This window comes from Drosophila biarmipes, chromosome 3R (genome assembly GCF_025231255.1).
Source record: "Drosophila biarmipes strain raj3 chromosome 3R, RU_DBia_V1.1, whole genome shotgun sequence".
Classification (NCBI taxonomy): domain Eukaryota; kingdom Metazoa; phylum Arthropoda; class Insecta; order Diptera; family Drosophilidae; genus Drosophila; species Drosophila biarmipes.
Genome location: NC_066616.1, coordinates 24,744,058 through 24,770,188, shown reverse-complemented (window position 1 = coordinate 24,770,188; position 26,131 = coordinate 24,744,058). Strand labels below are relative to the sequence as shown.

At 41.0% G+C, this 26,131-nt stretch overlaps 1 protein-coding gene across 1 annotated transcript in view; it reads right to left on the bottom strand.

Annotated features, from left to right (window-relative positions):
• The window catches only part of LOC108024795 (fatty acyl-CoA reductase wat), a 30,161-nt gene extending 5,751 nt beyond the window's left edge, over positions 1-24,410 (bottom strand). The window contains exons 1-2 of the mRNA XM_017094913.3: positions 23,999-24,410; positions 33-142 (exon numbers count right to left, since the gene is read on the bottom strand). Of these exons, the coding sequence (XP_016950402.1) occupies positions 33-114 (82 nt within the window). The 5' untranslated portion in view covers positions 115-142; positions 23,999-24,410. The remainder of the gene's footprint in view (positions 1-32; positions 143-23,998) is intronic.
• Positions 24,411-26,131: the final 1,721 nt, after the last annotated feature.

Sequence of the window (26,131 nt, the reverse complement as noted above, 5' to 3'; positions counted from 1 at the left end):
TTTTTGTCACATTTTTTTAACTGGTCACTTACCCTTCACGTCATTTATGAGCTGACAATGATCTTCCAGCGTTTTCATGCCGTTCATGATGTTCATTATTTTGGGATCATCCATCTAAGCTGGGTAAACGTTTCCTAATTATCTGTAAAAAAAAAGGGGAAAAATACGGGAATTTAATGGGGAACTGGAAACAGGAAATTCATTTTGAGTTATTCAGATCATATGCAAGTTCAATAAACTGATCTGAACTGAGTAAAAAATGGGTAATATAAAAAAATTCCGCTATTATAAAGATATTATTATATACTTTAAGTTCAATAAGCTGATCTTAACTCAATGAAAACAGTCACAAAACGGCAGATATCATGTAATTCCCCTATTTTACATAAACCCAACATCAACTATATAAAATAAGCTACTAATCACTTGTTAAAACGTAAACCGCTTAGAAGCAAATGCCACCCACTTAAAGCCAGAAATTATAGTGAAAGGAAGTGCAATTTCATTCCCTTTCAGCGACACAGATAATCCCTTAATTGAATATCTGGACACCCATTCAGCTAACCGCCGCCCAAAAAACACAGAAGTTTCGGGAAATTATTCCTTTAATTCGAGCTAGATGAATGGGGAGCGAAAACCATAAAGCCAATTACAAGAGCCCCAAAGCGGTAGCCATGCGACTGTTTCTTGGCTACTAAAAATCAAATATATATAAGTAAATTTCGCTCCAGTAAAGCTCGAAATTTAATTAAAACTTTGTTCTTTGCTGGGCAGACCAGAGAATGCGGCAAAGGCACAGGGTTTAGGGATTGGGGGAGAAAGAGTGGAGCGCGTCAGTGAAATTTCTAATGAAGTGCCAGACGCACCTGTTGACACAGGCCAAAAAATAGCAAAAACCACCAGAGGAGAGATATGAAACCGAAGTCAAATAAAATTTAATAAAATTCAAATTTTCGAAAGCCATTGCAGCGTGGAATGAGCTAAATAGAACTATGCAAAAGTTGGGATAACAAATGAATTACAGCATTTTTGAACTTGTTTCATTCGCACCAAAGTGTGCAGCGAATTTGTGCAAATTTTTGAGCCCAACTCGAATATTTTAATGAACCAGTTTTTGGCATAGGAATTTCAAAGCGCAGACGCATGCAGTGGGTCAACCTGTTACTTCAACTCATATAATTTATTTCGATTTCGATTCGAGTGTCCAATGTCAGTCATTGGCAGTTCGATGACGCCTTAAAATGATGTTGAAGTGCGCACATGCTCGAAACCTTGGCTAGTACATACTAATAGTGATAATTACAGGCAGGGCGGCATTAACGACGAACGGCTCCAGTCCGAAAAACCCGGAGTCGCCAATTCCGGTGCAGAACCCCAACGAAAATGACAAAGTAATCAAAGCTCAGAGGGCATTGTTCCACAGTGAGATATCTCACCCAACAAAGGCAGCGGGAGCAGAACAAACAGTGAGTACAGTGCGTTTCACAACTGTATACCGGCAATTTCATTTGAATTCCAACAGGTATTTAAGGTCGGCCAACGGTGGTCGCCATCAATTCGCCTTTATAGCGCCAATTTATCGGAATAATTGGGGGCGTTCGCCCAACCAAGTAAATTAGCTATGTTAATATGTAGCCGAGTTTGATCGTTAAATAAAAGTGTAGAGAGATAAGGGAATGATTTAACAACAGTGTTCAGAATAATTACCGCATAACTTCGGTCAGTTAGTATCTCAATTTAAATAATTGGTTTTCATGGCTTTCACTTTCTACATTGAATGTCTGAAGTTGTTTTAAGTAGCTTGCAATGCATATTCTATTACTCGTTAAGTGTTTGATAACTCATTCATATTTCATTTTAATTAAAAATTATAATATTTATCACTTATTTATGAATCCATTTCATCATCTTTTTTAAAATGATTTCCACACTCAATAAATTAATATTTTTCTTTTTGCATGATTCTTTTTATTTTCTTCATTTAAAAGCAATAAAAATGTTACTGATTGGCATATTATTAAATAAATGTTAAGATTAAGTTAATTTTATTACCTCTTAAACATTGTCAATGCATTTTTATTGCCTTTTTGATAAGGAGGCCATTATTTTAATTTTAATGGTGATACATCATTTTTTAAACTGTCAGCCCGCCTTACACTGTGGGCCGACACTGTCCGCATGTAAGTGCGTGGCGAACAAACAAGCAACGCGCCATGAACAATGGGCGGGAGCAAACAAAGGGAATGGGAGCCCCAAAGGAAAGCAAAGGGCTGCGGAGACAATGGGACTGCGACAGCTCGAATTCGATATGAAAATGAGAATTAAATAATTTCGTGCAAGTCAAAGTCTCGCACAATTAACCCATATTTGCCACATTTGCAAATGGAAACCGAGCCCCATTACCCGCTCCTCGCTTTCCATTACCCACTTACCATTTCCATACCCATGCAGTTTTCTGTGGCCGCTGGGTGTTGCATTTCACACCAATTGAGAAGCTTTTACACCACTCGCGCTTGGCTTGGCGCTCACTCAGTCGGATGAGTGACGAAAGCAACGCAGTGCAATCCAATGACAGAAAGCGGGGATTCCCCGGGGGCAGCCAGGGACACTTAGTTAGCTGGGTAGCCGGTAGCTGGGCACCCTGCCAGCTTCGTTCAACCGACTGGATACCTCTCTCGCCCTCCCCCCCCCCAAAAAAACCCAACTCCAAACTCCCGACTAGCTGGCTAACTGGCAGTGCGGCCAAAAAGCCACTGCAGCTGATTGCACCACGTTGACGACCACAGAGCCACCGATGCCAGCGAGGAGCATCCAGCCATCCGTCCATCCAGCAGCCGTTGGAAAAGCTACGAAAGGTACTCGTTCTGTACGCACTGAATGAACTTCTCGTGGAGCAAGGGGCAAAGGGAAACGCAGGGGGCCGGGGCCAGGGGGCTCGACTTTGTAGACGAATTTATACATTGTTTAAGTATCAGCCGCAGATACTTCCCCACCGTCCAACGCCCACCGCGCTTGCCCCGCCGTCCACTCAGTTGTCGACACCGAAACTCCATCGTCAATGCACATCGAAGCGCAGCTAATTGAAACAGTTCGGCACAGTGGGCCAGGAAGGGAATAGAAATGGTAAAAAAAATCTTAAAACAAAGAAGGAATTTTAAAAATAGTTTGCAATTGTAATTAAATTATTTATTAACAATAGTGGTAAGAAATATTATAAATGTGTGTAATGGTACCACAAAAAATTATCAAAAAAAAAATTGGTTAAAGACGGGGTCTCCTATAGCTCTACAAAATTAGTTCCTTAATGTTATTTAATAATGTTAACTAATGCTTTTTTAAAATCACAATCAAAACATGAAAAAACACAGGCAAAACAATTTTAGTTAAAAAACATTTCAGGTCTTTACTGAATAGAATTTTTCTAATCTAGGGCTTTAGGGTTTTTTATCAATACTAGATATAATTTCTTTACTTATGCACAAGCAGTATTCTCGTACTTTAAGTAATTTCTGTAAAATGACAAAAAGTGTAACTTTTTTCGCAAACTTTTTTATGGCAGAGGCGGCTTGCTTGCACAGATATTTTTACCACTGTGTGACTCGAACTGGTGTTGCCGCTCCTGGTACTTCTTTTACTTTTGGCGCTTGTTTGCGTGCGGTGCAGCATTCTGCCTGCAGTTGTTGTTGCTGCTGCTGGCCGGCCTGCTGCTGCTGCATTTGCTTCTTTTGCTGTTGCTACAGCTCTGCCAGCAACAACAAAACAAAAAACTTTTCGGTTAACAATGGGCCGAAAAACAAAAGTATGAACCACAACAATAACAAGTGCACCCTGGAGGGGCAGGCAAATGAAAGGGGTGTGGGTGGTGGCGATGAGGAGGCGGCAGGATCAGCTCTGTTAGCAATGCAACAGCACAGCACCGACAGCAACAATGAGAACAACGCGGCCAGCAGCAAACAAAAAATCAGCGACTGCACCACTTTGCTTATTTCCATGGAATTCTGTTCGCACCACCCGAAATGCGAATCGAAAATTACATCGCAAAAACCCGTCCCCCTTCCCTCACTCAGCTTTCTCCGCTTTTCCTTTACTTTGGCGAACCGCAGCAGAACAGCCCAGACCCTCGTCGAACACTTTTGACGAGACTCATTCGCTTTGAAATTTTATTTAATGCTTTTGTAATAAAGTGTAAAATGGTGGAAAAGTGCAAAAAACGGCCACAAGAGCGAGAAATGCAAAAAATAAAAGGGGCGAAAGCGGGAAAGCGGGTGGTGGTGCATAATATCAGCATCATCATCATCAGCGGGCAAAGGCAACATCGTTAACAGGAGGAGCAGGTCCTGAAAATACTATATAAGATGGGGTGGGCGGCGGCAGAATAAGTAAGAACTGCGGCCAACACCAGTGGCCACATTAAAAGAAGAAGAAATAATTAACAGCAACAGTTTGAAAGTCCATAAAATGGAAATGGCCGAGCATTGCCATCGCCGTGTGGAGTCAACCAGGAGGAAAGCCAGGAGCCACCCCGGGAACCGCCCAGGAGCCACCCACGAACCACTGTTCCCTCCCCACCATCGCCTCATTGGCATCACCATTACCAGTGGTGCAGACGCCATCGCCATCGCAACCGCCACCGACCACCGCATGTGCCATACAACTTCCGACTTCCGTTGGCTTTGGCCTGTCTGAGGGTCTGACTGGGGCTCCAGACTATGCTACTATATAGTATATACACACGTATATGTACGTACTGCCGCACTGGGCCTTACTCTCTGGCCATACCCTTTTCGGTTAAGTGGCCATGACTGCGCTATCGATTCGGTTGCATCTCCACGTATTCACCGTCGAATCCGTGACAATGCAAATAAGTTGAAGGGCCGACAAACAGAAATGTTTTCATAGACTATTCCAACGATTCTTCTTGTATAATTACTGCGAGCGGTGATTATATCAGATAACACGTTCAATTACTTTGCATTGCACTTGGAAGGGCGAGACAATGAGTATTGAAATTGTTTTGAATGGTGACAGTGACATTCCCACAGAGTTACAGATGAATAATGCTAGCACGACCTCTACTTATAATATCCGATGGAATCTATAGGTAAACATTATATCTGTCTACAAATACTTTACATATATTATCCTCCGGTAAATTTGGGTTTACAGGAAGATCAACATCTTTTGTTGGTTATTTAAATTTAAAAAATTATTTTTTTATTTAATTTATTTTTCATCCTTGACATATATTAATCCATTACAATAGGGTATTCAGAATTCCCCAGAACGTGCCATCCTGTCTTTCCCGATTTCATTCTTTGCTATTTGTTAATGCCGTTGTTGCTTTTGCTGTTGTCACTGGGTTGACACACAAGCAACGAGTCGGTGCGAAAAATGTTCGTTAAATCTATTAAAAGATAATTACGTGAAGACAAATGGACGAGAGGACAGGGGCGCCACGGGGTGTCCGGGTGGGTATCCTTGTGCCGGGCACGGCCATCCTATCCGGTGGCAGTGCGCTGTCCGTATAGCTGTCCGTTCAACGGAGAATGGACCATGAACACGGTCTGTGGGGCCGTAGCCGTGTCCTGGACTGCGTCTGCGGAGCCATACATCCATACATATGTACGCTATTATTATTCGAGTTCGTTGATACGATAACGCTAATGGATATGGATATTGATTATAGTTTTTATGTCGCTTATGCATCGTGGCTGTTGCGGCTTCTTCCACCCATCGGCCCCATCTCCCCATCTCTCTCATCTCGCATTTCCCATCTGTCGGGCTCCATTTCCCATTTCCCCGGCCACTCAATGCCGGTGGTAATGATAATTTTGATTATATTGATGCGTCATTTTATGAGCCGCAATGGTATTGAAATTGAGTGGTCTGTGACAGCGTCTAGTTTATGGGGGGCAGGAGCAGCATAATGGCAGCCAGTGGCAATTAACAGCTGCTCAAATGAATCTCTCCGATGGGATCTAATGAGAGAAGCCTTCTTTCAGACCCCATTAAGCAGGGATTAGGGGGAGCACTCCCGGTTTTTATTTTCTGTCTGCCTTTCTTGGTACCACCCCCCGCCCCCAGCTCGACCTTTGGATAATATGTGTGTGCCCGGGCACTTAGTGGGTTGGCGGTAGTAATTGCATTCGGTCGATGGGAAACTGCGAAGTTTAGCTATTGTTGGCGAAATGCGGTGTGTCTTAACGACTTTATCCAACGTCCGATGTTTGCATTGAGCAAACTGCAGGTTCTTGACATTCCCCTCTGGAAAATGCTAATTACACGTATCTTTCAGCAGAACGTGTGCGAACTCGCAATATCCAATTACGAATCTTACACAAGTGACAAACATTTGCGGCAATTAAATTAATGAAACTTTGCGGGGCTACGTGTCTTGGATCTTGTTCGGATATCTCTTTGAATATATATTCGAATGCTATCAGTTGGTATCTTTCCGCTTGGGTTCCAGGCTTACGGTCGTGTAAAACACTCCAATGCATTCCAATCCCCAAAGCCCAATGCCCCAAAACCATAACCAAAACGCAGCCACACCTGAGCTGCCGGCCAATTCGAGCGTTTAACCAAATAGTTTTGGTTATGGCCGTGTGGCCGGCAACGGCGTTTATGTATTGGCCAGTCAAATATTGCCAAGCAATTGCCTCATATTCGCATTTTGGCATGGCCATAACAGCAATCAAAGCCAAATTGAATAGGCAAATTACCAATCTTCATGTACACGCAACCAGCGCTAGCTTCCAATGATGGTCCAAAGAGATTTTGGTGAAATGTATCCAACGAATTGGGGTTTAAATGCAGTTAAATATGGGCTTGACCCTTGGGGATAGTCTGACATTAACTCAAAATTGAATGGACCAATTCTGCCTCAAAAGGGAGATGATCTATTTTAAGCCATTATTACAATTACATTTCCTAAATTTTAGAAAACAAAGCATAATTTGTTTACCCATTAAAAATATACCATAACAAACAAATCCATTTACACGAAAAAAATCCTTCTAAACCATGGGAAAATCTTTTCATTGTGCAGCTCGATTAATTGAATTCTCATTAATTCTAATTTATTATGATTTATTTTAATTTGATTGTTCTCATTCTTGATTCAATAAATCTGCATGTATGGTTAATTTAAAAATGTTCATAAATTGAACAAAGGGCCAAAATTGCCATGAACAATTTTAAAATCAATTTCAATTGTTTGTTGCGCCATTATTACACCTGTTTATTTATGGCCAGTTTTTCAAAATTGTGGAAAAACTAAAACGCACACCCACTTACCCACATGCAGCCGCGAACACACACTATTACAAATTGTAATTACATAATTCGCTCATTATCAATGACAACAACAATTACAGCAACACGACATTACAAAATCGACATAAAACAAAAAAGCGTAACGAATGCGAATGCGAGAAGGCGAATAAAAAATATAAATAAATTAAATGCGCTCCGCTATAATTTATATTAATTAATCGGTTTAGTTTTTTCTTCATTCGCGCTTTTGCCGCTGCCATAATCGTGGAAATCACGGCAAAAATCAATGCAACAACAATCGCGGGCATGTAATGCACAAGCGGCAGCAAAAAATATTATACAAAAACAAATTTATGCGCTAATAAATAAGCAAACATTTAAATCGTTTTCAATTGCTATCTCTGTCTCCCTCTCCCCCAGTGACTTCTGCACCCTCTCACTGCCCCAATTTGTGTAATTTATAATTGAATGTAATTTCAAATTTTTGTTTGGCCCAAACGTACATTCATACGTATAAATAAAGTATGATATTTTCCAATTAAACTTAAACAAAAGCCGAGCAAACTTCAAGCTTACGCAAAATGCAGTCACATATGAAACGCATAGCTAAAAAACGTTTGACGGGTGGTTCGACAAGGAAGTACCCATTGGTTTAATTAAATAAAAAATCTTAAAAAAATCTTTATTTTGTAAAAGATTTTTAACTTTCTGATCTAAGATATGTTAAAATAAAATAATAATACAAAATTGTTCACTGCTATTCAAACATGATTTAAAAAAAGATTCGCTTTTTAATTTCATAAAGAAAAAACCTTTAAAAAAGTCTTTTAAATACAAGTATTAAAAAATCTATTTAAAATGAGTACATTTTATTATCAATTCTTTTCTGATTAAAATGGCATTTAATCGCATAATAAACCTTACAACTTACTTTTCCCCAGAGGCAATCCCCTTCCCAGTAATGCCCCATCTTGTGAAGGGTATCAGGGGAGAGGGTAGTCATAATGGAAATTCTTTGCAAATTGAAATTGCAGCCTCTTGAGCTCGAAGTGGCATGCGACATGACTGGAACTAAAGTGAGGGGGCGTGGCAAGGGCTCAACCCACTTACAGGGTGGGTGGCTAAGCAGTGGCGGGGGTAAACGGTTAAGAAATCACGTCATAAACGCGCCGAGCACGAATTATTTACAAAGCACGCGAAAGCCTAAAAGAAGGCCTCTCCCCAATAAAATAACAATAAACTATGCTCCATAGCCCGAGTCAATGGGACGATGGGCGATGGGCGGTGGTCGGTGGGTGGTGGGCTGGTGGCGGCGTGTTGGCCATAAAAACAAAGCAACAAAAGCAAGGGCAACAACAAGCCGCAGTGGCATAAACAATTGTGTTACAAATACGACTACAAATGCATAAAGCAGCGCCCGAGTTGGCCAAAAAGGAATTCAGCTGGCAGCAACAACAAAAAGGGAGCAACAAATGTCGTCTCTTATAGACGATTATTTATTGTTAACGATTTATATTTGTTGTTTGTGCCACCGCTGCCGCTGCGAGCCGGGAAAGCTCACATTTCAAGGCAGCGGCCCTCGTACGTGCGAATGTGTGAGTGCCAGCCCCAGATTGCAAGCTCCGTTCTGCCCGCTGCTCCTTTTGGCCCAAACGATTGAGCCTGATTGCCGGCTCAAGTGTCGGTCGCGTCACACGGGGCGTATGCGTGTCGGGCGAGCGTGGATCCAAGGATCCAGGGATTCAGGAATGTGGCAAGGGGAAGGGGAAGGGGGCAAGGGTGGGGGTGGGGCAAGAGGCAAGGGGCTTATAGCCAGGGCGTGGCCTCCTCTCAGAGCTGAGCACTTCGTCCTGCCAACAAGGCAATCATTTTTTAATATTTTGTGTCAGGGTACTCAAGTGAAGCTTATTTTTCGTTACCTAATAACGAGATAAGTTCACAATAAATGCTGTTTTATTGGTGTTTCATTATTTACTGCGAGCTATAGCATTAAAATCATTTATTTAGCTTATTGTTATTATATTTTATATGCTTTTATTTGATTACTTAAGAGTAACTTACTTGTTTCTGTCATAAATAAATAATTTTTTTTCAAATTTTTTCTAGTGAAAAAGTCTTCACACGTGATAAAAGTATATTTCTGCTGACTAAAAAAAGTAGTAACGCCACTTACAATTGAAAATTTTTGACCTTGGCTTATTTTTCACAAAGATCGTGACAGATTTCAAAATAGAATACTGCTTTTGGAGTACTATATTGCCACAATTTTAGGCAAAGCACGTTTTTAACCACGTTCTTTGAGAATCTCATATATCACTTTTTTTTTGTTTGGTACAAAGCTTAAAAAAACCTATAATAACATGACATTTTTTAATATAGGAAAACCAACCTAGCTTTGTTTAAATATTTTTAGAATAATTCTAGAGAATTAGTGATGAAAAACTTGTTATTTTTATAGTGTCAGAGATTATGACATGGGATATGGGTTATGATCCTTAGCTGATCTTGCCTCATCCACCTGCTACGGGCATCTCTGGCTACGATGGCCTTTAATAACATCAATATATTTCATATGATAAACAGCGTATCTTTATGTAAGATATTTTCAAAATAACTCCAGAAAATAAGCTATGAAGAGCTTATCATTTTGATAGAGTAAAAGATACGGATATGGGGGTATGATCCGCGGCTGATCTGGCCTGATCCCCAAGCCACTACGGGCATCTCTGGCTACAATGGCCATCAGTCGCAAGTGCTGCAGTTACAGCTCGCTTTCCCACACGTCGCGGCCAACATTCTTCTTCGTCAAGAGCGCGGCATGTTTGACAGCAATGAGTGCTTAACACGTACGAGAGCTTTTGTTCGATATTCACTGATGATGCTGTTGTATCTGCCGTGGTTGTTGTATCTGCGCTGTGGTTGTTGTGGCTGTTGTTGCCATTGTTGTCATTGTTGGTGTTGCTCATTTGCCACTTTATCTTGGCATTGTGCATGTTATTTACTGTTGCCTCACGAGCTTCCTTCAGCCGCCTCCTTTGTGCCCCCCCCCAAAACTTGTGGCATCAACGGGGACTGTCAAAGTATCTGTATCTGTATCGTACATGTATCTGTTTCTGCAGCTGTATCTCTGTGCGTGCACATTGTTTTCGGTGTGTGTGACAAATTTTCGTAGGAAATCATTTGCTATGCTCTGTTAAACGACGACTTTCCACCCAGTCTTTGGATATTTCTGTGACGCCCAGTTCATTGGGTCTGCCGCCCGAGGGTTTAGTTACCCCCTCGACCGAGAGAAAACCCCCAAATAAACCAATTTAGGAGGAACAAGCTGGAACAAGACCGAGACGAAGAACAATAAGCGACCCACTGACCCACACAAAGTAGCACAAAGATGTTTTACGAGTGCTGGCTGTTGTTGTAACAATTTGTTCATTACTTTTTATCACTTGTGGAGGAGTGCTGACCTTTGGCCCTCGAAGCGAAATTGTTGCCCCTTTTTTGTGTGTCAATTTTTTTCTCCTTCTTCTTCCTTGCTGCTCATCCATTGTATCATCTATTACTGAGATTTTTCCCCATTGTTAATGCCCTGTGATTGGCAATGTTGTATTTATTGTTTTTGTGGCCGCTGCACCCACAACATGGGTCAACAAAAAAGCATTACAAAATTGTGTCTGGTCGTGGCCACAAGCAGTCTCCAGCGAAACATATAATTATGTACGAATTTTGTAGATAATACATGCGCTAAGCCCCGGCAACCTCAAGCCTAGACCCCGCCAGGCCCCCAAAAATATATCCCCCCGAGGGCCAAATGTATGTATTTTGCCTCATTTTTATGCTGCCCACAAATTGCATTCAATTTATTTTGCTTGTTGCAAATCAAAAATCTCCATAAAGCAAAATGTTTCCTCCGCAATGTTTGTGGACTGCATAAAAATGTTTAACATCGCATAAAAGTTATTACTTCATTTATTTTGAATGCAAACATTGTTCTCAAACGAATCCGTTTTGGCAAAGTTACCGGCGCATCGGAATGGGCAGGATATACATTTGTTTATTGCATTTAAACGGAGTATGGTTCCAGGAGTCCCTTGCTTTGGCGGAGAAAGAGTGGCGAGTTTTCGGGGCTTTACAGCCAGGTAATTTGAAACTTTTAGACATAACTTTTTAAAGCTTTTTGAATGGACTTTCAATGTTCACTAATTAAACTCGATTAAATTATTATCGGTTTCGCTGTAATTAAATTAATTGTTCGTTTTACTTTTGGCTTAAAAACTTTGGGTTGAGCAAATGATTTTCATTTTCATTCGCTTACCACCGAAACAATTCATTCTTGATTTAATAAATTCGAAATGACTTTGTGCTCCATCAAATGAAATGAAAATTCCCTGCATATCAGGTACATCAAGTTGAAGCTTTTGTTTATGGCCAGGCACTTTATAACCATCTGCATTCTGGAAACTCCATTGTAACTTAATCATAGTACGGGACGGGGAATGTGGGAGGCAAGCGCCCGACCTGGGTGAAAGTACAATAAAGTAGTTCCTTCAATGGCAACACTGAAATCAAAAACAACTTCAAGGGTCTCAGATCAGATCAATTGAAAGCCCAGGCTAGTGCTTTTTATTATTTTTAATAAATACTTAAGAGTAAACCGGATATTTCAATATCCTGCCCACTGGCGATAGAACACACACACACACGCTGCAAAGGATTTAGGGTTGTATATATATATGGGCGAGTGTGCGGACAGGGTAAGAATGGGGAATGCTCCGGCGTATTTGCATAAGAAAAACTAAGTTGAACCAAAATCAATGATTGTACACTACCAACCAGCCACGCCCCCGAATTCCTCGGTCCCGCCGCGCACAAACCCAAAGTCCTGCGATGAAACACTAGACGAAGGATAAAGAGGGGGCGGTGGCGGAGGGCTGGTTGCTTTCATATTATTACTTTATGGTTGCCTCCAGTTATGCATACTATAACCATAAATATGCTCCAATGGAGCCAAAGTCAGCTAGAGCAACAAAATCAGACTGAAGCGGAAAATAGCAACAATAGCTGGGCGGATAATATTTTGTGTTGTATTAATGCAGAACGCATACATATTTATACTATAACTCAGAACAATAAATAGTAAAAGCTGGATTATGATTAAATCGATTACATGGGGAGCTAACGTTGGCCAAACATTCGTTATGGGTGCCTGCATTACGCCCCCAGAGGGGCCACGCCCACGGGCACACACTCCTTTATGGGTTCGAAATGCTACCCGGAGAAAATCCGAAAATCAGAGGGGAAAAAAAGAGTCATAGGAAAAACGCAATCGAAATAAAGAAGTAAACAAGGAAGCCATAAAAATGAGTCTATGACGGGATACATATTCATAAATGCAAACAAATTTGTGTATCTGTGTGTGTGTGTGTGCTGGGCCAGGCGGACACACAGATACAAAATAAATACGCAGCACTCGGTTTTCATAACTGAATTGCATGCCCGATTGAATGACGAATGGAAATTGAATGAATCCCCCAGCCAAATGCAATCGAAGATGGGAATGGAAATGGACACGGATACGGGTTACGGGTTACGGGATACTGGATTCACAGGACGCAGGACTCACATCCACATCCAGCATCCCTTTTAGTCCTGAGCCCTCGGTGACCGTTTTTAAAGCTGATATATTAACTTTATCCCCACTCAACCTTTATGCGCACGGAGCTATAAATGCGATTTTAAGGCCATCGAATATTCAGATCCGCAACAGAGTGAATTTTTGAAGAGCCGGTAAAAGTCGGCTGCTGATGAGCTGAGGAGCACTTATTCTGGCACTGCGAAAATTACAAAATATATCGAACAGAGAATCGATTATGATTTCGTTTCGCAAAATTAACTAGATAACTATCTTAATTCGAAAAGCCAATTTGTGCTAATTGAAATGTTTCATTCGTGAAAGCTCAGACCAAATGAGCTATCATAAACATATTTACAGTGTTAAATAAAGGGTATGGAATATAATAAAATGATGGGTATGGGTATAAAATTAAATGAAAAACGAAAACGAAATTCATTTAAATTAAATAATTAGTTTATTATGACTTGAGGTAATACATTTTGGTCTGTATGAATTTTGAATGCACAGTAATTTAAATTTAGCAAGGTTATATTATTGATAGAATAAAAAAATTACGGAAAATAAATGCAATCCTCATTGATTAGCTATCCAAAGTATGGCCAAATAATGGTTTGCTTTCATTTCAAAATGGTTTCTATTAAAGCAAATTAAAGTTCATTAAACATTATGCGGCAATCTAGAATATAGTGAGCTTCCGCAATTCACTTTTCTGACAACTTCCCCTCGCAGTATTTAAATACAAATTAATTTTAAGTATTTTATTAAGGTTTTTAGTAAGACTGCTATAAATGTTTGTAAACATTTTCAATGGCACCTTCTGTGATAAAATCTCACAGCCCGAATCTTCGCTGGCACTATCTAAATGGATGCAACCTCTGCGGTGGCCTCAAGACCCCCAATCACTCCCAATGTTCCCCGCCTTGGCACTGGCAGACGCAAACAAACCAAACCTGCCCCAAAAAGTCGATAAAAACGCGTAATCACAAACGGACGGGGAACGTGATGGGGCGTCGGTCGGTCAGGTGTTAATTGGAGCGGAGCGATTCAAGACCAGCTAAGTTCAATGTTGAGGCACTTAGCAGTCGTTAATTGCAGACACTCCCCGGGCAGCAGTTAGTTAGCTAGTTAGTTGCTTACTCAGTTGCTTCACTGGGCCATTAATAGAATCTCGGACAAGAAATTTAGCAATTAAAAGTCATGATCAACTGACGTACATTGTTAATCATCATTCTGCACAGCATCCTAGTAATCACTATATTATCCTCATTATATCATCATCATCGTCGTCATGTTGTCGTTGTCGTTGTCGTTTCGGTTGGTAACTTTTCGCACTTGGCCAAACTTCCGCTGAAGGCGAACCGAAACTTTCATTGAACAAGAGACTTCGGAATCGACTCGAGGCGAGTTGAAAAACTTCAATTAGCATTAATCTTGTTGACAAAATTTGTTTGTGCAAATCAACAGAACAACACCAGCCAAGAGAGGTTTAAATGCAAAAAGCATTTTGTCAGTATTTATTTTTAGAATGCCTCAGCCATCTATTAAAGTGCGAGCTAGATTCTTGGCTTAGTTAGTCGTTCCTTTCACTTAATTTCAATCTACAGTAGCCTCCAGCCCCAAGGAAAACTTCCATCCTGCGGCTTCCCCTGGTCTCTGGGTTCTCTTTTCTTATTTTCGCCATCCTCCTCCCAGCCCACTTTGATTTTATGATTTTCCATCATGTCGGCAATATCGTATGTCTGCATGCATTACCATCGATACCCTGGAGGAGGGTGTAGTACGGTCAGAACTCTTCGAAATACTAACCTTTACCAAAAATACAATATAATCTAAACAAACATGTTCCTAAAACTCAGACAGTGTTCAAAACAATTTCATGAAGATCTGTACATCTTTATATATACTTCATTTATACAAATCTCTGATTTGGCAGTCATGAAAACAAAAACAAAAGTTCAAACAGTCTCGCACAAAAAGTGGAACTGGTTTGCTTTTGGCGGTTCTTGACTCCAATTGATGCTTTTATTATTAGTCACCGTTGGCATAAAAAAAACATTTCATGGAAGAATTCTTTGCTGCTAAAAGCACTGCTATATTTCATTATTTTGTTAAAAAGATTTGATTTATTTATAGCTATTTTAACTAGGGTATTGGCCAGTCTGGAACCCTTGAAAGCAGCCTGCCTTTCCCCCAGCTTTTTGTTGGCTCTTATTTTATTCCATTTTATATTATTTTATTCGAGCTGCTTTTTTGCGGCTGCTCGTGGTGGAATCAGAGGACCCGAGGCACTTTGCATACCGATATGATCGGCATGTTATCCGCCCTGACCATGGCTTTGGCTTTGGCTTTGGCTGCATCATACTGTATAGCTCCATGGCTCGGGGGGCTTGCATTTCCCTGGCAACGGACAACTGGACCACTGGCCATCGGGACAACTGGACAACTGGCAACTGGTTCAGCAGTTCTGGCCCTTGTTCTGGCCATTCGCAAATTGATGCAACTGGGCCAACGGCATCAGTCGTGTAATGGGCTTAATCGCTGGCATGCATCAATTATGACGAGCTGAGGGCTCTGTCTGTATGTGTGAATGGAAAGTTAATTTCCAAGCAAATCGCTCGACCGGTTGGCTAATCAATAGTTAGGCCTCAGCCAATAAATCGATGTCCAGTATCATCTTACCCACCGGTCATGCCCGACACGACAATTAAACTGGGAACTAAACCAACGAATTACTCTGGTGTTAATTGTAGGAAATGGGCAGTGATGGAGAGGTATATTTATTTTAAGTACTATTTGCTACCAATGCCAGGTGAACTTTGAACTTTGCATCCGAAATGAAACCGTTTATTAAGGGAGTTAAAGTACAAAAACAGTTAGTAGTTTAAAGGAAATAAGCTGGATACCGAAATATTCACTCAATGACTTAGTAAAGCGCGCTTTCTACACCCCATTTCCATTTTCACCCACATTTTTTGATTCCCCTCGAAGGTCGACCTGCAAATAATGTCACGTAGAGTTTGGAAAAAGCCGGGAGATTTCGAAACTGGGACTGGGTCGCAATTGGTAACCGCTGCACAGGAACAAAGCCGCGCACACGTCTCACTTCGACTTTGGTTTTTGGGTGCGTAATGCATAACAATGTCACCGGTTGCGAATCGAAACCCCCATCGAATGGTGATCGTATCGGAATCGGAATTGGAATTGGAATGAAAAATATGTTTAGAGATCGCTGGATAGGCTGGCACGTATGCGGAACCCGTTAGGCCCCCGATCGGTGGGCATAATTTCACTGGAGCCCCTTCCTCGTCTTCGAGTTGCCATGAGAATCTGGTTAAGGGGTCCCCCAGCACACCACGCCACACCTACGGGTTCCAGGCAAACAACTTTTATTTTCACATCTATCTGTTAGATACCACGTACAAGTGGCCAGCGTACGTGCGTTTTGATAGTTTAAACAAATATTTAAAACAAATTACCAAAGCACAAAAGTCGTATGCAAACGACTGTGTGAGCTGCCAAGGAGCTGGGCCACAGTGGTCTGGGGTCTGGGGTCTGGGGTCTGGGGAAAATTATGATAAGGATGTTGTGGGGATATCAGATTATTTGAGAAAAAATAATAGAAATAGGTCCCCGTATTGGTCAAAAGATTTTATAAGTTTATAGATACATCAAATAATACAAAATGCTTAAAATCGAAATAAAAACATGTTCTCAAAACCTCAAAAAGAGACAAAAAGTAATTAAGCTGTCTGGGAATGAGTAAAAAGTGTTTTGACTGGCATGCTTATATTATATATTCAATATATCTTGAAGCTAGTCTGTCTGCAAAGTACATTACCATATTTTGAATGAACTTGAATATTCCTACGATGACATTTAGAATAACCTGCCAACCACTGTTCCTGGTATTCGATTCATTTAAAAGTGGCAAGTTGGTAGCGACTTGTTGGCTTTTAGTTAGTATCTTTGCCCCCTTTCCGACCCACCCCGGTCATATTTTTCATGTTTTTTGGGGGGAGACAGATGGTTAGTTTTGGTCAGTGTGGCCAAAATGCGCACACAAACGCGCTAAAGCTTTGGCTTAGAAATTGGGGAGCAATCCGAAAGTGAGACAACGGTCAATGGTGGTCAGTGCGTATGAAGTGGGAATGGAAAATAAGGTGGTACACCCCTCTACAGAGGGGGCTGCGTCCCATGAGTTGTGCAAACAAACCGAAACAGAAACCGAAACCGAAAATCCCCCCACAAAGTAAGGCAGCGCTGTAAAACGCTGCACGTTTTGTACGGTCCACGTACGAGTATCTATGCATCTGCGAGATACAAATAGGAAAAATGCCCGGCGGGCCAGGCCAAGACTTAAAAACTGCAACTGTGTGTATAGGGGGGAAGGGGGGGGACTCTAGACGGGATTGAAACGTTTGGCCAGTTTATCAACGTCTGGCTCTGGAAACTTGTCCCGTTGGCCGAGCAACCCAGCGACTGTCAGAGGAGCGACTATGATTGTCAGATTGGCAACATTTCGCGGGGCTGCAGCCGCTGAAATTATGTCAAACCTGTTTGATTGAAACACTGAAAATTGTCTGCAAATTGTTTTTTACAGCATGGCCCAGTGTGGTGCAACAACGGGGGGTGGCCAAAAGCTGCAAAGGTGGGCGGCCAGGGGGCCCCGGTGGCTCCAACTGTCCAGCGTAACCGATTCGAGCTGATTGCTCTAATGCTGGCTCATTACAAATGCACAACATCAACATTAACGGCAACAACAAAGGATAGGATGTCGGCTTTTCTACGATTTTCGAATTATTTTTGACATAATACAAAAGTGTGTGGTTCGCATTTGGTTTGGGGGCACCACGGGGAAATGCGGTTTGATTTATAGGAAGTGTGCACTGACTTATTTGATTTCTATAATTGGATGATTGCATTTGAGCTTTACGCAACAGAAATCAGAAATATCACAATTGTATGTCAACATACCATATGAAATAATTAGTTATGCTGAAATGTATAGCTTTAAAAATAAATATATTAAATGTTAGGGAAACAAATATAATATTTTTTTTTTATATATTCCGTAATTGGATAATTAAGAAGTACTCAAATTTAGGATAATAAAAAAAATTAATAAAACTATTTTTTCAAATATACATATATTTTATTTCGCAGTCCATTAAGTTATAATTACTCTTCATTAAGCCAAGCTATTTAAACAGTTTACCAGCGACGCGCTGCATATCCTACTGAAATTTCAGTTCAAGTAGCGCTCTCGACCGTTTAAAATTCAAAGAAATTCCGCATTTATTTATTTACAATGCATTTTAAAAATGTTCCATCAAAGAAGCTTCAGTTGCAGTTTTATAGCTGCGTTTGTGTGCCTGGCCGAAAATGCAATCGAATGGGAAATACATGTGCATATGTTTCGGTATGTGTATATATTAAATGTATGCAAACTGCATAAATGCTTCCTGAATCGAATTTAATTGTATCTGGTGTCTGCCTGCTGCACTCCGCACTCGTATCTGTATCTGTATCTGTATCTGTAACTGTATCTGTATCTGCAGTTGCATCTGTATCGCTTTATGCTGAACGTATCTGTAGCCGCCAGTGAGCGATGTTGTCTATCCATCTCGGTGGACTTCCAGCCCGAGCCAACCCCACCTCACACCCCCCTTTGCGGCTTTTTGGTTTAATTGGCTGCGGGAATATTCCATGTGATTACTTAATGAGCCCCAACTTATGTTTACTACGCGAAACATTGGTTCGCTCCGGTCGCTTCGGTTCGGTTTCGGTGCACAAAAGTTAAAAGGTTAAACAGTGGCCAGCGAGGAGGGCGATGGGGCAAAAAGGAAAAATAATTCCACAGCCGAACAACAATTGCGGGGGCGTTTGCACGTAGTTTATTATTCAATTATGCATTCATTAAGGTACATAATTAATAATTCAATTAAAGGTAGCACTGCGTAGTGCATCAATTTGTGGCAATGTTTCCTTTATTACTCATTTTCACGCACTCTGATTCTGGGCAATCCGGCCAGTTCCACTCCGTGACTCACAGTTGGAGTTCCCCCCCCCCCCCCCCCCTCGCTTAAACACGGGTTAAGATGCGGCCAATGGGTTAAGCGGCAGGGGTTCCGCTCGATCGCAACTCGAGGAAGTTGGTAGCTATCCGAGCCACTGGCTGCGGCATGCGTGATTTCCGATTGAAATCGAACACCGAGTCTTACACTTTATTGCCTGCCAAATGATGCAAATCATTGTTCAATATCTGAAGCTCGAGAGATGACTTGCCAAAAGTGTGGCAAAAAATATTCCACTCGGCGAATCAAGTCTCGATTGCAATAATTCAATTAGTATTGGGTTTTAAAGTCATCATTGAGTGCATCTCAATTAGGTGTTACTTTTCTGCTTGAAGCAAAGATTTCTGAACTTTTTAGGAGGGAAATGAGTCATTGGACTTGAGCTTAATATTTCCGTCATTTAAACAGGCTTTGAGCCTGAGGCTAAGAGGCTAAGCCTCTGCTTGAGAAATATTAATGTATAAATACAACAAAGCTTAGCTAAAAATCCTATACATAAGACTGCTACATCTTGAACATAAATTCATGTTGTACATATGTTAAAATATGGGTAAGATTCAGTTTAGGTAATATTTTAAAAAATTTTTGTTGTACCATTTAAGATATATCATTTATAATAAAATCATATCATTTTTTTTATCATTTTCTGTATGGTTTGTATACTCTAGGTTCTGACTAAATTCAATTTCGCTTGATATTCTATAAGTCAAGGACCACCTCTTCATTAAAATCCCTGCTCTTTCCCCCATAATCGAACCCATATGGCACATAAACCACATTAAGTGGCTGCCCAGAGCCCCGGGAAAGGTCAAGAGGTGCTCCGGAAAGCCCCTAAATAAGCGCCGGCAAATGCCTGACCTAAGACACCAGCATCGTCGCTCTAATTTATGTCTTTATGGCACATTACATTCGAGACAATTCACTTGCTTTACAACCTGTTTGGAGTAAGTCTTTTACGGCCCCCATCAGCAGGAGATCAAAGTCAGGCCATGGTAATGACCCAGTTGCCTGGGCTGGCAAACCTTTTAGCCGGGCTGCGACGATTTCATAGCGACATGCATAATTAAAAAGCCGTTACAGGATGTACACGGCCAAGGGGTTTATGACTAAATGGCCATGCCCAAGTTATGGGGCCCGCTCTTAATTGGGCTAAAAACGTTGACAAACAAGAGGCAAGAGAGAAAAAAAAATGCGGCAAAAAATTCGCCACTCTACGTGCAGAGTTTTTGGGCCACGTTCATGTTCAATGCCAGCGAATTGACCTTTCCAATAGCCAGTGGGCAAGTGGCAAGAGCGAAGATTCTGATTGAGAGAACCAGAAAGCCTTGCCCAAACCCAGTCCGAGTTTCAAGACGAAGCCCAAGCTCAGGCTCAAGGCGGTCAGGTGCATTTATCGCAATTAAACACTTGTTGCTGCCAAAGCAAAAGCAGCAGAGAAGCACAAGCACAAGCACAAGCTGCAGTGCTGCCACCGCAAAAACAACGCCACATCTAACAAGAAGCGAGGCAAGATTAATACGTGTATTACGGCCGGGCCACGATTCGACAATTCCAGCAACGAGTTAGTGGCAGCAGCTAAATAGCAATATAGCAGCAGTGATTTGCTTAGAATGCGACAACCGCCGGGGCCCCAAATAAAAGCCAAAGTGCCGACCTTGTCAGTGGCTACTAAACTACTACCAATGTGCCAGTACCACTTCTACTACCACTACCCATGTGGCAATCGATTGCACTGCTGAATCTCGAGTGGTTTTCCTTGTGTTTGATTTTTCAATTTTTGCAGCACAAAGCGGGCAGCCATACACTGTTCGTTGGGAGAGCAACAGCCAAAATTGCCTGAAAAACGACCGAAATTCACTATCCACTGAGTCACTTTGGAGGATTTTGCTGAATATATATACAATGCAGAACTCTTTTAAAAGCAATAAACATTATCTTCCATTCTTGTGCCCTATTAAAACCTATTAATAATTCCCCTGTTTTGGTTAACCTCCTATCAATGGTTGATTTATAGTTGAAGAACATTTAATTTAAATCAACTGGCTGTCGGTCAGAAACCGCTGCATTTTTTAAATTATATATTACACCGCATATTAAATAATTAATAAGTGTAATATGAAATACATGAGCACACGTATGCTCTAAATATAATAACACAAATTAAATGAACAAACTGAATTTAATATGACTATATTCAAATGAATGAGTGGCAGTGCCACTGAGTGCTCTACATTCTGAATTGCATTTGAGTCATCGAAGTTTGCTTTTAGATATGCAAGCTGACATTGTAGAGTTCTGAAAAGCAGCAATTTGCTGAAAACTATACAGCAATGTATTGTTTCTAATAATAATATATTATTTTTGGCAGAATTTTAAGAGTGGTTTGCTAAAAATATTGAAGTTAAATATTGTTTATCTCATAATATCCTCGAAGAGAGTCATTTTTATAAGCAGAATTTTTGAGGATTTAATAAAACTCATCTCAAATTATTTCTTAGGTAATTTACCAACATTTTCCTAACAAATTCTGATACAATGAAAACACCAATCATCATGGCTTGGCCACTTAACAATTTAAATGAAGATGTTCCCAATTGGATTCATGGCCAGGCGGCCGTTGAGTTATTTATGCATATTTTACTCGCTCGGCAAATGCTAAGCGAAGAGCCTCTTTGGGCGCCTCGAAGTTCGAATGTTGGGGCTTGGCTTTGGCTTGCTTTTGGCTGCGAGCTGGCTCGGCTGCTAATTCGCAGCAGAAGCAATATTCGCACATTTATCGATTGCAAATCAATTTCGTGCAATTGCACATCTCACGTAATGCCAGCCCCTCTTGGCCGGGTCGAAACCCAGTGGCTCTGGGCTCTGCTCCGGCTGGCTGCGATGCATCGCTGCCGGATTACCCCCCGATTAATGCTGCTTGCATACAAATTGGCGCATTTACGTTCGCCTTCACCTGCTGGCCAGGTACCAGGGGGGCTTCTACATCCACAAGCTACAGGCAACAGATACAGATACAGACACGCGCCTGCACTCGTTAGCAGTTGCTTTCCTTTGGCATTCGCAAGGCAGCTCGCCAAATTGCATAAACAACAAACGAAAAGTGCGCAAAGTGCGAGATATAAATTACCCCACGACAGATAGAGATAGAGATGCATGCAAATTTAGTTTTTGATTTTCGCCCGTTAAGGGTTCTCAACTGTCGCCCAGTGTCTTCCGGTGCAATCCTAATCAGCCTGACTGGCCCAGTGCCAGTCACTCGGCAAATCCCAGCCCCGGTTAACCCATCCTCCCGCCGGAGAAATGGCGAAATGGCGAAAAACGAAGCGAGGTGACAACATAAGCAGACTTTTCGCGGGATTTGTCAAATATTTGCGCTACGCTATGCTCATCCAAAAAAAAATTCCAAAAAAACTGCAGCTTTGGATCGCAAAAACGCCCCGAAAAAAAGGGAACCCTCTTTTTTGTGTGCGCTTTCACGCCTCTCGTAAGGCGGGCAAACTTTTATTATTATTTCATTTTTTTGCGCCCCGCCTCGCAAGTTCAAAAAGTTTAATGCTATTTGACTTTGATTCAATGTTTGCATTGTGCCCGGGCACATCATCGATTATTTTCCACTTGACGCCCCTCGTCAGCCCGCCGAGTGGGATCCGGAGACCCATGAGCCAGGCCATGGAGCCGAGCCGAAACACCCACCAACCACCCAGACCCACCCACGGACCCCGGTTGTTTGTGGTGGACAAATGAAATATGTTTGGCCGAATCAAAAAGCCCTGGCACTGACAATGCCCCGGCTACGATTTTGATAAATTGCGAATTAATTGAATCGCTATGACATGAAGTTTAGCACTATTTTTTCGCGCTATAATTAAAGAGTTGCTTGTCAGTCAGCTGGCTGGGTTTTTCCTGCCCCCACAAACATTTTCAGAAACTTTAATTGAGACATCATCCTTGAGAGTCATTAATTGCTAGGCACAAATGGATTTATTTCTAAATTCTTTAGCACTTTTTGGGTGTAAATATGAATTTTCATGGACTTTATTTAAATTTGGCCAATCAAAAAATGTTAAATCCCTTTAATCCTTTAAGATTTTCGCTTTCAACATTTAAAATTCAAGGAATTTCAACCGAAATTACCATTTATTTTAAATTATTTATTTAAATTCATACGCCACTTAAGTAACTTTGGCTTACATTTTCAACATATTTAATTCATTGCCTTTTCATTGTGTGCATATTAAACCCATTTAAGTTTTGACAATAAAATTGTGTATAGAAGCCGAAAGCTCTTTAAAATCTTCTAAATATTTAATCTTTGCCATTTGAATGTGTTCTATTTAATGTTGAAATTTAAACAGCATTCATTATTCACAAGGCTAAGACAAAAAAGGGTTAACAATAAATGTAAATTAAAGACGAACACTTTATCTTAGTGAAAAAGCAAGCTATATTTTTAATGAGATTATACTTTCGCTGCCAGTTGAATTATTGGCACAGTAATTCACGGAATTGTAAAACCAAATGTCAGCGATATTTATATATCAGTTAGATTGGTGACCTGCTAAGTGGCAGCTTAAATATTGATCGAACAAGTCTTGATCCAGTAACAAATGTTTTTCCCCATCTAATCAATTACTTTTTTTGGGTTTGGCCATACTCTGTATATGCAAACCCGTTTGAATTTCACACAGACCACGAGGGTAATATAATAATCCAACTGGCGATTATCGATTCTTTGGCAGCCGTAACTCTCATTGCAATGGCAAAACAATGAGTTATTTCCCAATTGCTGGCGCTGGTGTGTTTATGTTTGTGTATAAAATTTGGGAAATTCAATGAAATTTCACACATACTTTTTTCGTGAATGCCTGTGTGTTAGCTATGAGCTTTTTTTCCAGCCCCTCCTGCGGAGCGAATCCAACTCGTTTTTGGGGTATTTTTTTAGAAAGCCACTACGTAATGGCATTTGTCATACGATTACCAGAGCACATTGTCTATAAGCCGAATGTAATTCAAGACTCACCAATTTGTGTGTGCACAGATCCCACGCCCACAGATTGTGGATTTCGACAAATTGTTGGCTAATTACAGGGCCTGTTAATCTGCCCCACGAATCTTCCTTTTTATTTTTGGCACACGGATATATCTGTATCTTTTTGTTGGTTTTTTCTTTTTATTTTGAAGTAGCCACTTTCGAAATTGATTTTTTGAAGTGCTTTTGAAAGCGGCACGCAGTGTTGCACAAAGCGATTCCAAAATGGTTGCAACAGGTTGCAAAAAACTGGGCAGCGCGCCACGATCCGAGCGGATTGGATTCGATGCGAAGACCGAGTGGAGTCCCGAGTTGGAAAATGGGATTTTTTCGGGGCGAGTGCAAGACGAGCGTTACGCGTTCCAGAACCGCGCTGCCAGGCAGACGAAAACAGACTCAGCTCGAATGCGGCTTGCAAAAACCACAACACCTGACGTCGGCGGCTCAGCGGCTCAGTGGTTCGGCGGTTCGGTGGCTCAGCGTCGACTGCGACTGCGACGGCAGCGGCGACTGCAGCGTTTGGTGGGCGGTAAGCCGAGCTCGGCGGCAGCGCCAAAAAACCAAAAAAAAAAAAAAACAGTCAAATTGAGTGGCGCAGTTTGGACTGGCGATCGAAGTGTGTAACTAGCCGCACCTGAGCATCGGTTTTAGACAGCGCGAATGTTATGATCCAATTTTATGGAGACTCGTAAAGAGGTCTACATCGGACTCTACTTAAAAGCTGCTCACCTGGGCAGAAATAGCTCGTCCAAAATAATAGATCGCAATACGTTCTAATAATTGAACCACTTTGGATGCCTTAAAATGTTTAAGCTTTCAAAACATTTTAATAACAAGTGTTAACGAACCTCTATAAACAAAATATTAAAAAAAAATATTAACCGTTTACCCTAGATTTTGGTTGAAATATTTTTTAATCCATACAATAAAAAAAAGCATAAACTAAACGAACCATGGTAAAAAAATTTACATATTTTTGAGATGATATATTAATATCACTCATACGCAGTGTTATCGAAACCTTTTATTTAACAATTTAAACAAACTTGCCTAATAAAATAACATAATTAAATTTGTACAATCAACGTTGATTATTTATTGTTATCAGCTAGAGAAAAAACAACCAATACTTTTTAGTATTTATAATATGATGTTAAAATATCACTCATACGCATAGGTGGAATTAAAAAGTTATGGTTTTCCTTAGTACCTAAAGCTATTTCTCAAAAAATAGATTATAATTTAATTTAAAAAAACCATGTTATTAGCACACTTAATTTTTATATATTTGAAGGAATCTTTGAAGTGTCTTACCTTATAAGTCCCACAAAATTTAATTGCAATAAATGTTTAATCATTTCTAGTACCAACCTCCGCTGATAATTAAGTGATGAAACCGTATGAAATTACCACTGACCCCAAGATGTGAATGGAAAATAAAGTAATTATTTACAGAGATCTCGGAAACCCGGCGGGCTAATTAGAGACAATTCGCGAACCTGGACCCCGCCTTTATAGTTTGATCCGGCTGACAGGGCTGAACCCACGCGGACCTCCGGCTGACTCATCCGCCAGTGCAGTGCACATCCGCTCCATCCCAATCCCAATCCCTATTCCAATCCCAGTCCCAATCGAAATCCCAGCCCACTTGATATTCCTGCTCCGTTCGCCCGGAGACGTCGTTCGACGTAGTTCGCTCATAAATTTTGCATTTGCTGTGTGATTTTCCTTTTTAGACGCGACAAGATTTCACTGATTTCGCATATATCCCTGCGTTTATAATATATTCGCGAGAGCATTCTATACCCGAACTCAGTACTTTTTAGCCGTGGTTCTGTAGTAATCGCAGCCCTGCCATCAATCACGTAATTCCCAGCATGTTTTGTCGCCGATCCCATCTGTATCTTGACGCAGTATCTTCTCACACCAAAATTAAAACCAAATGCCAAAACAAAGCCAGACGCCGAGTCTATAAACTCGAATGTATCTCTCGCATAAATGCTGTACCGAAACGAAACAAAAGGCCCATTAATGACAAATGCAAAATGAGAAGATAATAATAAAGCAATATTTGCGAAGCAGTCATTGCATATAAATGGTGCCCTCGTCAAAATCAAAAGCCAC